Source organism: Nanorana parkeri, unplaced genomic scaffold (assembly GCF_000935625.1).
Source record: "Nanorana parkeri isolate BGI_ZX_2015 unplaced genomic scaffold, ASM93562v1 scaffold154, whole genome shotgun sequence".
Taxonomy (NCBI): domain Eukaryota; kingdom Metazoa; phylum Chordata; class Amphibia; order Anura; family Dicroglossidae; genus Nanorana; species Nanorana parkeri.
The window spans coordinates 92,523-107,201 of NW_017306422.1; the positions used below are offsets into that span (position 1 = coordinate 92,523).

The 14,679-nt window shown below is 41.2% G+C and overlaps 1 protein-coding gene across 2 annotated transcripts in view; it reads left to right on the forward strand.

The window, feature by feature from the left end:
* Positions 1–286: 286 nt before the first annotated feature.
* RRAGD (Ras related GTP binding D) overlaps positions 287–14,679 on the forward strand; it is a 31,233-nt gene continuing 16,840 nt past the window's right edge. For both annotated transcript variants that reach the window (XM_018554342.1, XM_018554343.1), the window contains exon 1: positions 287–479. In XM_018554342.1, the coding sequence (XP_018409844.1) occupies positions 332–479 (148 nt within the window). In that variant the 5' untranslated portion in view covers positions 287–331. The remainder of the gene's footprint in view (positions 480–14,679) is intronic.

Sequence of the window (14,679 nt, forward strand, 5' to 3'; positions counted from 1 at the left end):
AAAACACATCGGTTTAACCCCTTCGTGACGGGAGACGTACAGTGTACTTCCCGTCACAAAGTGGCTATATGACTGGCCACGTACACTGTACGTGCCGAGTTATATTAGCCTAACTGTTCTACGCAGTATTTATGGAGAAATAAGGCTAACAATAGTGAACCAGCAGTGCTATTGTTGATCTTTTAGAATCTGTTTAGTGTGGGTATGCTTCTGTAGTCAAGTGTACTGTGTTTCAGTAGCAGCAGCAGCTCTGCGCTGGGTGTCAGGTGACTGGGTCACGCAGTCAGACAAGTGCTACTAGCTGGAAGGAAGTACAAGAGGGCCCAAGAGAATGAGCCAGGGTCTGCATGTAAAAACCCAACAGCAGCAGCAGCAAGATGAAGAGGAGGATAACGAAGAAGATGGTATAGTGGGAGACTCATATTATGGAGATGGAGACTCTTTCATGGAAGGAGACATTGACAGCGAGGAAGAAGAGGGTATGCTTAGCAGATAACAAATGCAATAAGCATGTATGGATGGGTTAGAGGAGAAGAAGTTTATGTACTGATTGTGGATTAGATAAATGTTTGCTTTAACTGTAACTATAGTAGACGCATGCACAGAGTGAAGGATCAAGTTTACCTGCAAATATATTGTTACAAAGGGGTCTATTTATAAATGTTTTCACCCACGATTCACACAACTTTCAGCTAGAATTCGCTTTGTGTTCCAATTAATCCAATTAGATAAAATTATAAATCTTGAGTGAAAGCTGTGTTAAGTATTTGTAAACATAAATAGACCCCTAAGTTTCCTAATACCTTCACCGTATTGTGCAGCAGGTGTGAATGTGGTGTGGTTGTGGTGTGGACGCCACTAAATAGAGTCCAGTGTAATGATGAACACTGATGCTGGGTGTGGAGCTGTCAAAACCGGCTGTGAGGCTCAATCGTTTATAGCTTTGAAATGGGGGGCTAGTGTGTGCCTTCTACTTGAAGTTTCTTAAGTATGTCTAGAATGCTTGGACTATTAGACTTTACTAGATCAAGCGTGTGATTCAATAAGGCATTTGCAACATGTTTCTTGGGGTGTGTATTTATTCGGAAGTCTTGTGCCATATTCGTGAAAACCCTTCAACATTATCATTGTTAGTACCGGCACGGGCGACAAATCCAAGTAGTTCTTATTTGGGACACTGTTAGTCTATGGTATTGTTATTGCAACAAATTCAAAGAGATACTGCTATACTCGTAATAAGAACCTCTTCCGTATCGGAGTAAATTGTTGATTGTGCTGCATGTGTAATTATTGTGTCGCATCTTTGAGACAATTCTGCGACAGAATTTGTTTTTACGTTCCTTTGGAATGGATATTGTTTCTTTTATTCATCCAACTTCTCCAAAGTGTTTCTCTGCCTGTAAAACTCCCCCACTTTGCAGCAGAGATGCTTGCGACAGTTCTGTTAGTTGTAGAGTAGTGACGGATTCATATACACCTTCCTGACAAGGTCATCAAGGTCATGAATCTGTCACAAGTTCCATCATTTGTCTTACCATCACGAGACTAAATAGTATCTTTATACTCTTTTTCTTTATGCATAGAAGCTTGTAAGTGTGTAAATGTATGTATATGTTATGTCTATAAATATATACACAGTGTATATATATATATTTATTTTTTTGTACACAAAGGGAATCTTTGGCAGTCATTTATACTGCAAAGAATAATTGCGTCCCAAAATACTATTCTTTAGTTTGGAAACATTGCAGTTCTGTAGCTTTCATGTTTCCTCCTGCCCATGTTACTCAATGTCCATACCGCAGTATGGACAGGGACAGGAGAGAAAATCTGCATGAGCCAGAGCATTGCATTCCTGATAAATTCCAAATTTTAGCTTGGTAAGTCTTTACACTGGGATACCTGTTCTGGTGACAAATGTACAAGATGGACATTTCCACGACTTTGGAGTTATTTCATGCTTCATGTTACTTCCTGTTGTGTCTTTGGAACAGGAGGTAAAGAGAAATCTCCCCAATAGGACACAAATAGCAAAACATAATTTTTGAACCCTTCCCTACTCTATTAATATATAGTTAATATATAGTATTTGAGGTTGAATAAAGACGTAAGTCCATCAAGTCCAACCTATTGCGTGTGTGCATTTATGTTTGAGCAGGTGTGTGCGTGTGTATGAGTCCATGTGTGATCTTGTTCTTAGGCGTACCTGTATCCCTGTATGTTATGCTCTCCGAGGAACTCGTCCAAGAGTTTCTTGAATGCTTCCACACTCTTAGCTGAAATCACTTCCTGCGGCAGCGTGTTCCAGACCTTAACCGCTCTAACTGTGAAGAACCCCTTGCGCCCTGTGTGTTGAAATTTTTTTTCCACCAATTTTTCTTGGTGCCCTCTGGTCTTTGTTACGGAGCTAACCGTGAACAGTTTGTTAACAATGTTGCTGTCACCATTGCACAGTTTATACAAGAATATCATGCCCCCCTTAATCTCCTAACCACCAACGAGAACATATTTAATTTTAACAGCCTTGTTTAATAGTTTAGGTCCTCGAACCCCTTAATGAGTTTTGTTGCCCTCCTCTGGACTTTTTCCAGCTCAAGGACATCTTTTCTGAGTATTGGTGACCAAAACTGGACCACATACTCCAGATGCGGCCGAACCATTGATCTGTAAAGTGGCAAAATTATAGATTTGTCCCTGCAATACATACCCTTTTTAATGCAAGACAGGACTTGACTTGCTTTGTTTACAGCAGCCTGGCACTGCGAGCTATTCTTCAATCTGTGGTCTATGATAACCCCCAAATTCTTCTCCGTTTCCGACTTCCCTAGTGGCGCACCCATAAGTGTATAGTTCATTTGCCTATTAACTCCAAAGTGCATTACCTTACATTTATCTACATTGAACTTCATCTGCCATACAGTTGCCCACTCCCCGAGTTTATCCAGGTCCTCCTGTAATCTTATAACATCTAAATCCGTGTCTATTACCCTCCCAATCTTCGTATCATCAGCAAACACTGAGACACGGCTACTTACTCCCTCCCCTATATCATTAATAAATAGGTTAAAAAGCATGGGACCCAGCACAGAACCCTGGGGCACGCCACTCATGACCTCAACCCAGTCTGAAAAGGTGCCGTTTAGCGATACTCTTTGTACATGTTCCTTTAGCCGGTTTTCTATCCACGTGCACACTACTTCATCTATGCCCATAGCCCTTAGCTTGTATAACAAGCGTTTATGTGGCACCGTATCAAATGCTTTGGAAAAGTCCAAATAAACCACGTCCACCGGCCTCCCTCCATCCAGATCTCTACTTACTTCTTCGTAAAAGCTCAGCAGGTTGGTCTGACAAGAACGATCCTTCCTAAATCCATGCTGGTTATCAGTTATTATGCCATGATCCCGGACGAATTTCACTAAGTAGTGCTTAATAATTCCCTCTAATAGTTTACATACTATGCATGTCAGACTAACTTGTCTATAGTTCCCTGGTTGGCATTTTGACACTTTTTTGAATATTCAAACAGACAACAAAAGGTTTGTGTTATACATGCACTTTAAAGTAAATGGAGACATCTTTTCTGGTGAAAAATGTCAAAGAGGGGAGATTTCCTCTGACTTCCTGTTGCATGTCCAGGGCAGGAAATGAAGGAAAATGCCCCCTACAGCACACAAAAGGGGAAAAAAAATACTTTATCCAAAAGTAAAATATACATACACTTCAGAAACAATAAAATAAAAAAAAACACCCCATGCAGTGGGCCTACCTCTGCACTACAAGGATTAACTGCTTGTTTAGGGGACTTGTGTAAAGCCCCGTTCGCACCAGGGCAGTTAGGCCAGGCGGATTTGGCCGTGTGGATCTGCCGACATGAACGATTCCATACATTGCTTTGGGGACCGTGCATGTGACTGCACGTCTCCGCGCGATCCGAACCGCCTCCCGTCCGAATTGCTCCCTGACCCTTTTTTGCTGCGCTGATCAGCGCGGTTTCCATACTCCTTTTAAAATCCATGCGGAAACCGCACTGATCTGCAACCACCCTGGTGTGAATGGAGCCTAAAGGACGTTTGCTTACCTGATTCCTACAGGAGCCAAGACCAGCACCCACAGCCTCTTGCCCCCTACGCTCCAGCAGTTGGAAGTCCACTGATGTCATTATATACAATGCAGGGCCCATAGCCTTGTATCATATTTGACATTAGAGATGCACCGATACTAGTATCGGTGCCAATACCGAGTATTTGGGTGAGTACTCACCGAAATGCTTTGATACTTACCCCCGATACCAGAACTTCTGGTCAGAGGGAGATTTCCTCTGACCGACAGTGGCGCGAGGGAACATGAAGCCAGCTTGACTCGCCACCTCGCTTCCTGATTGGTTGGGAAACCGGCTGCATGCTAGGGAAGTACCGGTATCGGTACTCAGTATCGGCGGGTACCGAAAGATAAATATCAGTACTCGATACCGAAAAACCGGTATGAGTGCATCCTTACTTGACATACAGGGACAGTGCACAAGCTGGAGTGTAGGAGGGATGAGGAGAGCACTGACTGCCGGGGTCACCTATACATAACAAGCAGTTAACCTTTGCAGTGCAGGGTAGTTCCACTGCAAGGGGTGTTTTCCACTGGAAATAAGCTTTAAGGAACTGAAGTCCAGGATTAGTCATAATATATTCATAATGGGCAGTGAAATAGCAGAAATGTAAAGTTGGCAATAGCACAAATGTATAGTTCAGTTTTACTACATACACATTTTGAGTTATTGCAGTATTTACTTAAATTTTTATATGACGATTACATGCTTGCTCATCCGTACTTTTTTTATGGTAAAGGTTTATTAGACGTTGTTTAGTCTAAAAACAAAGTACAGAGAATGTAAGAGCACAATGGGATGTGACAATGATCTTGAGGAGGGTACTTTATCTACAAGACCCAGACTTTGTTTACAGTGTAGTAGAGGGAGACTATGTGGGCCATTGAGTTGAGAAATGTAAATATATATTGTATACATATATATAATATACAGTGATGTGGGTATTCAGGCTGTCCCGTGTACCAGAAGACATTTCTTATCTTTTTCTTGTATGCAATATAGAGATTTATAGTGTAAAGGGGACCTGCAATCACTGAACCTCCCTGCTTCATGACTAATGAGCTAAATATATCAGCCATAAAAGGAGGGTTTTCAGTTGGCCAAAAGACCCATATACTAGCATTGGGAGTAGAAGCACTCCAGGATGTGTCGGTTTCTTTAGATTCTTCAGGTACCAATATATTGTTAACAAAGTTTGGCAGGGGAAGTATTAACCATGTTGATTAAAGGAGCCACCTTTAATAACACTTTACATAGTTACATAGTTACATAGTATTTGAGGTTGAAAAAAGACATTAGTCCATCAAGTCCAACCTATAGGATCTAGAAGCAACAGAATCTCTTTAAAGGAGAACTATGGGGTTAAGGCTTTTCCCCATAGTTCTCCTTAGGGTAACGGGAGGACACAAACTAGCGTCCTCCCGTCATCCTAGGCTCAGTATACCGCGAGCTGCAGCTCGCGGTATACTGAGACGCCGCAGCTGAAGCGGATCCCGACAATTATGCCGGGATCCGCCCAGCTGTGTGACTGACAGCTGGCTCTGCCTATATAGAGGCAGAGCCAGCTGTACCCGCCCCCTCCCCCGTCCGTTCCGCCAGTCAGCGCTGGAGCATCGGAGTGGGGAGGGGGGAATCCAGCCCCACCCCTGTCATGGCAGAGAGCCGTGACAGGATCGAGAGGTGAGCGAACGCCGGTATGTGTTTGCTCACCTCCCGATCTACTGAGCCGACCTGTGACAGTCTCATTGTTACAGGTCGGCTAGAACTATGAGGTAAGTGAAAAGCACTCACCTCATAGTTCTCCTTTAAAGAAGAACAAGCTGGTTCAGAGCACCAGGTAAGTATAACTTTTTTATTTTAACCTAGACAAACCTGAGCAGTTAACCCCCGCACTGCAAGGGTTAATAACATTTAACGGTCTTCTTTAAAAGATAAGTGCACTTTAAATCAAAGTGCACTTATACCTTTGACCCTTTTAAGCTGACCTTATTAATCCGACTCCCCCCCACATATGTATACTGATCATTTTACAATCAGCCCGGTCTCCACTGTTTCTTGACATCCTGAGGCAAATGTCTCCCTCTCCTGCCCGTGCATACGCAGTGCATCCCCATTGACTTCTATGGGGCTCATCTCCCAGACAGGAGAAAGAGGCTGACGAGTCCAAAATAAGTCAATAGGGATCTACTGCGCAGGCACGGACAACAGAGGAAGATGTCCACTGCAGGATGTCAACAAACACAGGCGCATGTTCCAGTAACTTGGCAGGTATGCATCTGTGCAGCTGGAGAGTGGGATCCATTAGGTAGTCTTAAAGGGGTCAGAAAGATCAAATAAAATTGGACTTATCCTTTAAGTAAGCTCTGCTCATTTTCACTTTTTTAGCTGAAAGTAACATCTGCTGCATGTTTGTGGCACATCTACTTTTACTGTGAAGATAAAAACACGAGAGCAGCCATTGCCACCTGGTTCTGGATGGCACTTGCTCCAGGTCTGCACTATTTATCCTTCCTTCACTACTTAGGAGGTCACTGATCCTGTATAAGCATATATGAAGTCAGAACCCCCAGTATGCTAGGTCTGGGTGAGTGACTCCCAAAAGCAGTAAAGCAGGGGTAGCTAAACTTCAGCCCTCTAGCTGTGATAAAACTACAAATCCCATCATGGATCTGCTTCTCGAAGTCAAGCCTGTGACTGTCAGAGTCTTGCAATGCCTCATGGGATTTGTGGCTTCACCACAGCCAGAGGGATGCAGTTTGCCTACCCCTGCAGTAAAGCATGATTGGCCCAGAGGGGGTATGCTATTGCAACTGATAATAATTGGCAATCAAATCACATCCCTACGCAGCTTTTACAAAGCATATTGCATTTTCATCTTATATTCCATCTACCATTCAAAGAAATCCCCAGCCTTGCAGTAATTGGTTGGAACTTGGAAATCTGCACACGGTGCAGGTCCATGGAGTACGGCACTGCATCTTGTGTGATCATCTCTCTCCTCACGCTGCCATGCTTCCTTACCCCTGTGGACACAGTGCTTATTTGGCATTGTGAAGAGCTGGAGCAGGTGTCTGCTTCTGAGATTAGTTTAACAAGGGCAAGAGGTCAGTGCAGATTTCCTGTTTCTCCCCAGCCACACAGATATTTAGGCCTACTTGTTGTGAAAACAATCACCGAAAAATCTTACAAAGTTCCATGTGTTCTGTGGCTGATGTATAAATAAGATACAAGCCGTAAGAAAATATGCATTATTTATTAGCTCTGAGAAGTGTGTTGTAACTGGGTAACTGTAACTGGGAGTTGTACAGCTTCTCTTATATACCAATCTTTTTGTTGGCACTGAAAATTAATCAGGGAGCAAAGGCAAAACACTGCTGTTGCTCCTAGAGACCAAAGCTAAAGACCAGAAAAACTGGAACAAAGGCAACAAAGGGCACAAAAACTTGAATTTAGATATATTCCAGGCTCAGTAGCCACAAAGCAACTAAATTCACTTTTGTGTACCAAATGCCTTTACAAACCCAGATATTACTTTTGTACAAAGTGACATCATCACTGTGCAGTACAAAGCCTCAAAGGAGAGCAGAGCTGTGGGAGGGATCCAGCAGGCTGCACCCACTACAGGTTCCCTGCAGAAAGCTATAAGAGGGGGTTGATACAAGACCAGGCTCCCAGCTCAAGCAGAGACAGCAGCAGTGACTGGTCTTTATTGTAGGAAGTTCCTGCAGAAAGGAAAAGTTTCACGCTGGATTATTGCAGATCTACAAGAAATACATAGAGCACAACAAGATTCAAGAATACACATGCTGCTTGTATTTAGACAATATTTGCTTACCCGGGAGTCCATCTCTAAAGAAACTCTCTCTGATACAGAACACTTTCCTAATTATTTTTATTAATTTTTTTTTTTTTTTACTTTGCTGTTGGGGGCTTCTGTGAAATATCAGAGGTCTTTTAAAAGGACACAGAGCCCTCAATCTCTTTTTCTGCAGTCCCTATTTTAATGAACAGGAAGCCTCTATACTGAGTGTTCCTGTTCATTCATAACTTGTGAAGATAGTATGTTTACCATGTTCACAATCATGAATGAACAGGAAGTGATGTAGATCACTTGGGGACACAATAAACATACTATGTCCTGAATTATTTACAAACAGTTAAGGATCAGCTGATCGCTGACTGCTTGTACACGCTCTCCATCACGACCTGCTTTCACAGGAGGCTAAGCGAGCGGTGCAGGGAGGAGAGTTTGATCTCCTCTGACAGCTGACTCCTCCCTTGCACCACCAGCCCAGCCTCCTGTGACAACTGACAGCTGTCTCCCCCCCCACACCGCTCTCCTGATCTGTGTTACCATGCATTGCGGTGCAAGTAATTGCACTGCATGTGGGAGAAATCCAGCATTTGTGTGAGCAGTGGGGTATAGAAATTGTAGCAATAGATTTACAACCAGCCCCGTCCCAGCTTCCCTCACTCACAGTTTCACTGCGATCCCTGTTGCCTCACGCTGTGCCTCTTGTAGTCGGCGCTGGGCAGGATCGCTGCATCGCGTCTCGGTGCTCAGCTTGTGGGAGGCGCTCGCAATTCTGCCCTGCATGAATAGGTTAAATCATGGTCCATAGTACATATACAGCACACACGTCCAGTACACTGCAGTAATAGAGTTACAATTATCCCCTCCTAACATGAATGGGTTAAATGATCCATAGTACAACTACATATTGTACTATTATGTACTACGGATCATTTAATCCATTCATATTAGCAGAGGTTAATTGTAATTGTGCAGTGGACTGGATATGTGTAACATACATGTACTATGTGCTACATACAGAGTACACATTGCAGCAATAGATTTACAATTATCCTCGGCTAACATGAATGGGTTAAATGATCGATAGTACATAACATGTACTTGTGCTACGGATCATTTAACCTATTAATATTCTCAAAAATAAAAATTGCTGCCTGTGGCGCTAGAGTGTTTGGGTTTCCCTCAAAGAATAGAGTGTGGAATTATTTTGTGTATTTCATTAATGAAGAGTAAATATAAAAACTGTGACCGCTACGCACCTTCCCAGCCCAACCAGTTGTGGCAGACGCATTTCCCGCCCCGCATCTATACGTCACAAAGGGGCGGGGAAAGCCCTGCCACACTGCTGGCAGTGGACAGATTTTTTTAGGATGTGCCCGCTTTCTACAGAAAACAAACTGTAAGGCCTCGTTCACACTGGGCAATTTATAATTCCTGTGGCAAAAATGCCAAGTGTCCCATTTAGATGTGGCTGATGTGCCCGCTCAGGTAAACAACCAGGTGACAGTGGCTCCATTTGTAAGCAGCAGTCAACATATAATCATCTAGGATACAATTACATGCGGTTTGGAATAGATCACTGTCCCTGGAGGCATCTATCCTGCGTCTAACAGCAATCATCCATTACAAACCACGTGTAATTGTATCATATACGATTACATGCAGACTGCTGCTTACAGATGCAGCTGCTGCCACCCAGTCATTACCCTGTCATTAACCTGCCACAGAGCGCGCCATGTGAATGAGGCCTAAGACCTTAAACGCCTTCTGTTTTGATGCACCTGGAATGTATTTAGCTGATTTAAAGACTGGTCTTAGGCTGGCAAAGTGGGAGTGCACATGCACCAATATGGTGCAAAGCTCACAAGTGGTTAAAGGGAACTACATTTCAATATGTTATTAAATATCAATTTGAATATGGTTTGCTTAAAGTAAATGATTTTAATGTCTACTCCCCATGGCAGTACAGGTTTCGTTCAGTGCTAACATAGTGAGGCACCCGGAAGGGAAAACTTTAGTAAGTATCTGGCAGCAGTCTCCTGTGTATAGTTTGTAAATATATAGGTGCATGCAGGCAGCCATAATTACTCAATACATATCCAGACACTGCTTCCTGTTAATAATACTGCTCAGTGGCTGTGCTTTAAGTCTGGTTTATATCAGCTGTACACTAAAAGGTTCCTTTTTAGCATTCGTCTGGTGTCTGCTAAGTGTAGGGTTGACTCTTTTTTTGAGGGAAACCCAAACACTCTAGCGCCACAGGAATCAATTTTTATTTTTGAGAACATAGAGGAGAGAGCGAGAAAAGGCAGCCAGGAGAGGGGGTAAGGAAACTGGCTATAGAGGACTACAAATCCCAGCAATACAGTACACAGCAATACAAAATAATCTGAAGCTACATACTCTGTGGTGTTCCAGGGTGGGGCCCTGATGTCCCAGGGTCTCAGGTGGCCTGTGCAGGCTATCACCAGGGCTGTGTGGGCTCTCAGGTGGACTCTGCGGGATCTCAGGTGGGCTGTGCAGACTTTCAGGTGGGCTGTGAGAACTCTCAGGTGGCTGTGCGGACTCTCAGGTGGGCTTTTTGGACTCAGGTGGGCTGTGCGGACTCTCAGGTGGGCTATGCGTACAGGCACATAGAAAACAATGTTGGTTACCACAACCGGTGTGAGCGAGCCCTTACTGCTCTTATGAGTTTATGAATTGACTGATGGGCCAGGTCTGGACCGGATTGAAAATACCAGTAACTCTAACAAAGTTAATAGGATATTTCAATATCCATGATATACAGATGTCCTCTAGATAGAGCAGTTTTGTATCTGTACATGGAATATAATTGTCAAAATAATGAATAGCAAGTACAAATGTAAATGTTAGGTGAGAGACCTCCTTTTAGATAAATATTATGCATAACTGAAATGTGTACTTACTTATAATACATCATCGTTTCTCTTTGCACAGTTGTTGTTAAATGACATCTGAGCTCTTTCCTCTTTTTTTTTATAAATAATCGTTCCTTTGTTAGCGTTATTGTGCAACCTAGACTGGGACATATCTGTTGGGAACTGTTTGGTTGCTGCAAGTAACACATTACGTTCTCCTTGATTGAGCTTTTATAAATGTTAGGCTGGAAGTACTGTAAACACCTGTCATGATTCTGAGCATTGTTATACTACACTAAAGATCTGTTTGTATTAAAAGCATTAGAACAACCCTTAGAAGGATATATTTCACTGCCTTCTGTGATTTGATTAAAAATGTGCACTGTTTTAAAATGCAAAATACAATCTACTGCATGCACCAATGAAAATACATAGTTCAGTGTCTATTATTGAAGTACTGTGTTCAGTGCTATATTAATCCTTGCAAAAAGAAATAAAGTATAGGACATATAAGAAATGGAATAATAAACAACAAAAAGAAATCTCAGGTACTCTTAACGAAAATTATACCGGTCAATTTGAAGGGAAATTCCACCTTTTCGAAATAAATAAAGACACACTTCTTAAAAAAAGAAAGGGGGTTGGGAGTATTGCAATCTGACCATGTTTTATGTTACACCCTAAATATTGGTGTAACATGAAACATGGTCAGAAAAGTAAACTTTAAAACCTAACTCCAGGTAATAATGTGAAAGCACTTTTGTAAATGAGACATCTTACCTTGCAATGATCTTTAGTCCTTCTTTCAGTACTTCTTTTAGTCCTTCTTTAGTCCTTGTTGTAGGCTATGCAAATGGAAGGGTGTGAGATCAGCGCACTCCTTCCAGCGACCTCTGTATTTTTAAACTAGAAATGATGACATCATAAACTTTTCAATAAGTTTGAAAATTAAAACAAAAAAAATGTGATTAAAACAAAACAAAAAAAGATACTCATTATGTATTGAGGAAGGGGAGGGGAAGTACTGTGGACAAATTAATAGTATCCTGGAGTTCAGCTTTAAGTTCTTTTTTTTTTATATGTTTGTAAAGTGTATGTAAAGCCAAAACTTTTTTCTAGTTTTGAATAGAATATGGAAGGGTTAGAACTCTGGTCTGGTTTTTGTTGCTATTCATGTCTGTGCTGGGGAGATTCTCCCTTACCATTGTCTTTGATACGGAAGGTAATGGGAAATCCAAAATATTTAAGTTGTACGAGGAACAGGAGATGATGGGAGATCTTCCAATGTTTGTAAACCTGTTGGCCAATTCCTAACAGGGATATATCCACACTTTGGAGAGATCTCCTGCTATGTCTGCGGGACAGGAAGTGAAGGGGAAACTCCTTGACAGGACTCAGACTAAAAGAAAAACTTAATGGTGGTCTCAATACCCTACTTTATCCAAAAATAAACCGAAAAAAAGTGTAACTACAAGCAAAAAAAGTCTTCTGACATATTAACATGCTACTTTTTAATGCATATAACTTACCTTTATATGTTAAAATTAGGGCCCCGGTAAAAATGCAATATAACGTCATAAACAACTACTGTATCTGTAGCCCTATGTGCATGCTACTTTTTGTTGTCCATGTGTGCATTTGAAGCATGAATGGAAACTTAGCAAGTCTTAACAGTGTTACTTTTTTTGTGTGTATACTAGTATCTTCATAGAGGTATATTTTAATATCTGTTTTGTTTTTTCTCTGTTTGTGTGTACAATACTACACATTTTGTGGTTCCTGCTTTTGTATGATAATTACTGTTCAATATGTCTTGAGGAACCTGCTACCATACTCTTCTACCATAACATAGTTCCGTAATACAAGACTGAACCCACGTGGGAGCAAATGTGTTGCACAGCAAGCACTCATTATTAACTCTTCGTAATGAAGGGTTAAAGGGTCAATTCAGCCAGAAGTGGTATTTCAATTATAGGAAGAATCTGATGCACAGAATGCTAGAATAGAATGAGCAAGTATTGAAGTGGATTTGCGTGTGGGTCAAGAGCATGACACCCCTAGGATCATTTAGCAAATAACCAAACTTTCTGGAATCAGTTACCCAAATAGTATGTGAAATGGGGGCTTTTGATTTATGCTCATGAACTTGATATGAAAACCATGTTACTCATAAAATTATTTCGTATTTATTGATTCCAAAATGTTAAAAGACCAACTATAACAGAAAAACCCCCCAAAAAACTGGTGTAAAAAAGACAGAAGCACAGAATGTATACATAAGCCACCCAGGACCATGAACTATATCTAATGTTATTCCATAATATTATCCAGTAGATTATTTCTTCCCAGAAATAATCTTCTCCTATACTGAAGATATAGTTCAACAATGGCCCTAATTCTCAACGCATTTCACATTGAAGCTTCCTTAGGAGAGGGAGGGTTACCTTTCACTAAAAATGAGTTCATGAAGAGATGAGAAGGACATACTGTACCAACAAAGAATATATTTCAGGATGGTACCCTAAATGCAAACCATACTTTCTACAAATATACTTCAGAATTAGAGCTGCAGATGCAGACCCGGGACAGCAGTGGGTGCTCTCGACCTTTCGTGCTGGGACTGCCAGGGGGTAACGAGAAGGAATGCCTGGGAAGCTGATGAAGAAGCTGATACAGTAAGTCTGAAAATAAAACCAATGTGGATACTGTAGATACATATTAATGGAATACCAACTAGTTAGTTTAATGGTTAATGACAGAGTGCAAGGTAGGAACATTAACCTAGCTTTCAAACAACTAGTATCCATCATAGAAAACAAAAAAGTAACAACATGTGGCTTTTAAGGTGTTGAAACAATACATCATGTCCATCAAGCACATGTACAGTATTTTTATGTAAAAAGATTATTTATTATCAATTTAAAATCAACATAATTCAAAAACATAAATTATGGTTGCACAGATACCAAGTACAGTACTCGGTACAAGTATGAGTGCATGTACCGATACTTTTGAGCTCCAAGACTACACTAGAGAAAAATTCAAAAATTAGGAGGCCGCTGTCCTTTGTAAGGAGCACACAGAGCTCCTGGGATTCGTACATCTCTGTTTTAATGTACGATTTAGTTTTTATAAATATAAATAAAGGGATGCACAGATACCAGTTTTGCGAGTACGAGTACTGGTACTTGCCGAGTACTTACAAGTACGAGTACTGATACATTTTTGTTTATTGTCATGTGACAGTTTTTCTAAAACAATACAGACTAATGATTTCAGGACAGTGGTGGAGCGCCAGAGCCAGGTCCCAGCTGCAACCTCTGCAACCCTGGTAGTTCTCATGAAAATGCCAAGTATCTGCACTGGTACTCGAAAAGTATCTGTGCAACCCTAACATAAATACATCCAAACTGTCGCCAACACCAGTGCTTAAGAGTCCAAATACATTTATTTTTAGAAGAATACATCCAAAAGAGCAAGCCAATGCATTCCAGGGTTTCTAAGAGGGTTTCCTTCATCATGGTTCAATGTGGTGGTGAAAATTGAATAGAGTATGGCTGGAAGTTTGTACCCATCTTAGGGTGTTCTACTGTTTCTCTTATATTCTCCATGATAAAAAATAAATGACAAAACAGAGAGGTTTGTCTGAGAGACAAAAGAAACCATTGCTAATAATATAATTCTCCGACACCTACCAAACACTAATATGTGAACTTGTGTATGTAGATGGTGGATTTTACATTTTACTAGGGCTGGTAATGATTAAAATTTTTGTGTTCGATTAATCAAATTTTTTTAAAATCGATTAATCGATTAATTTAAGTATGAGTGCATGTACCGATACTTTTGAGCTCCAAGACTACACTAGAGAAAAATTCAAAAAT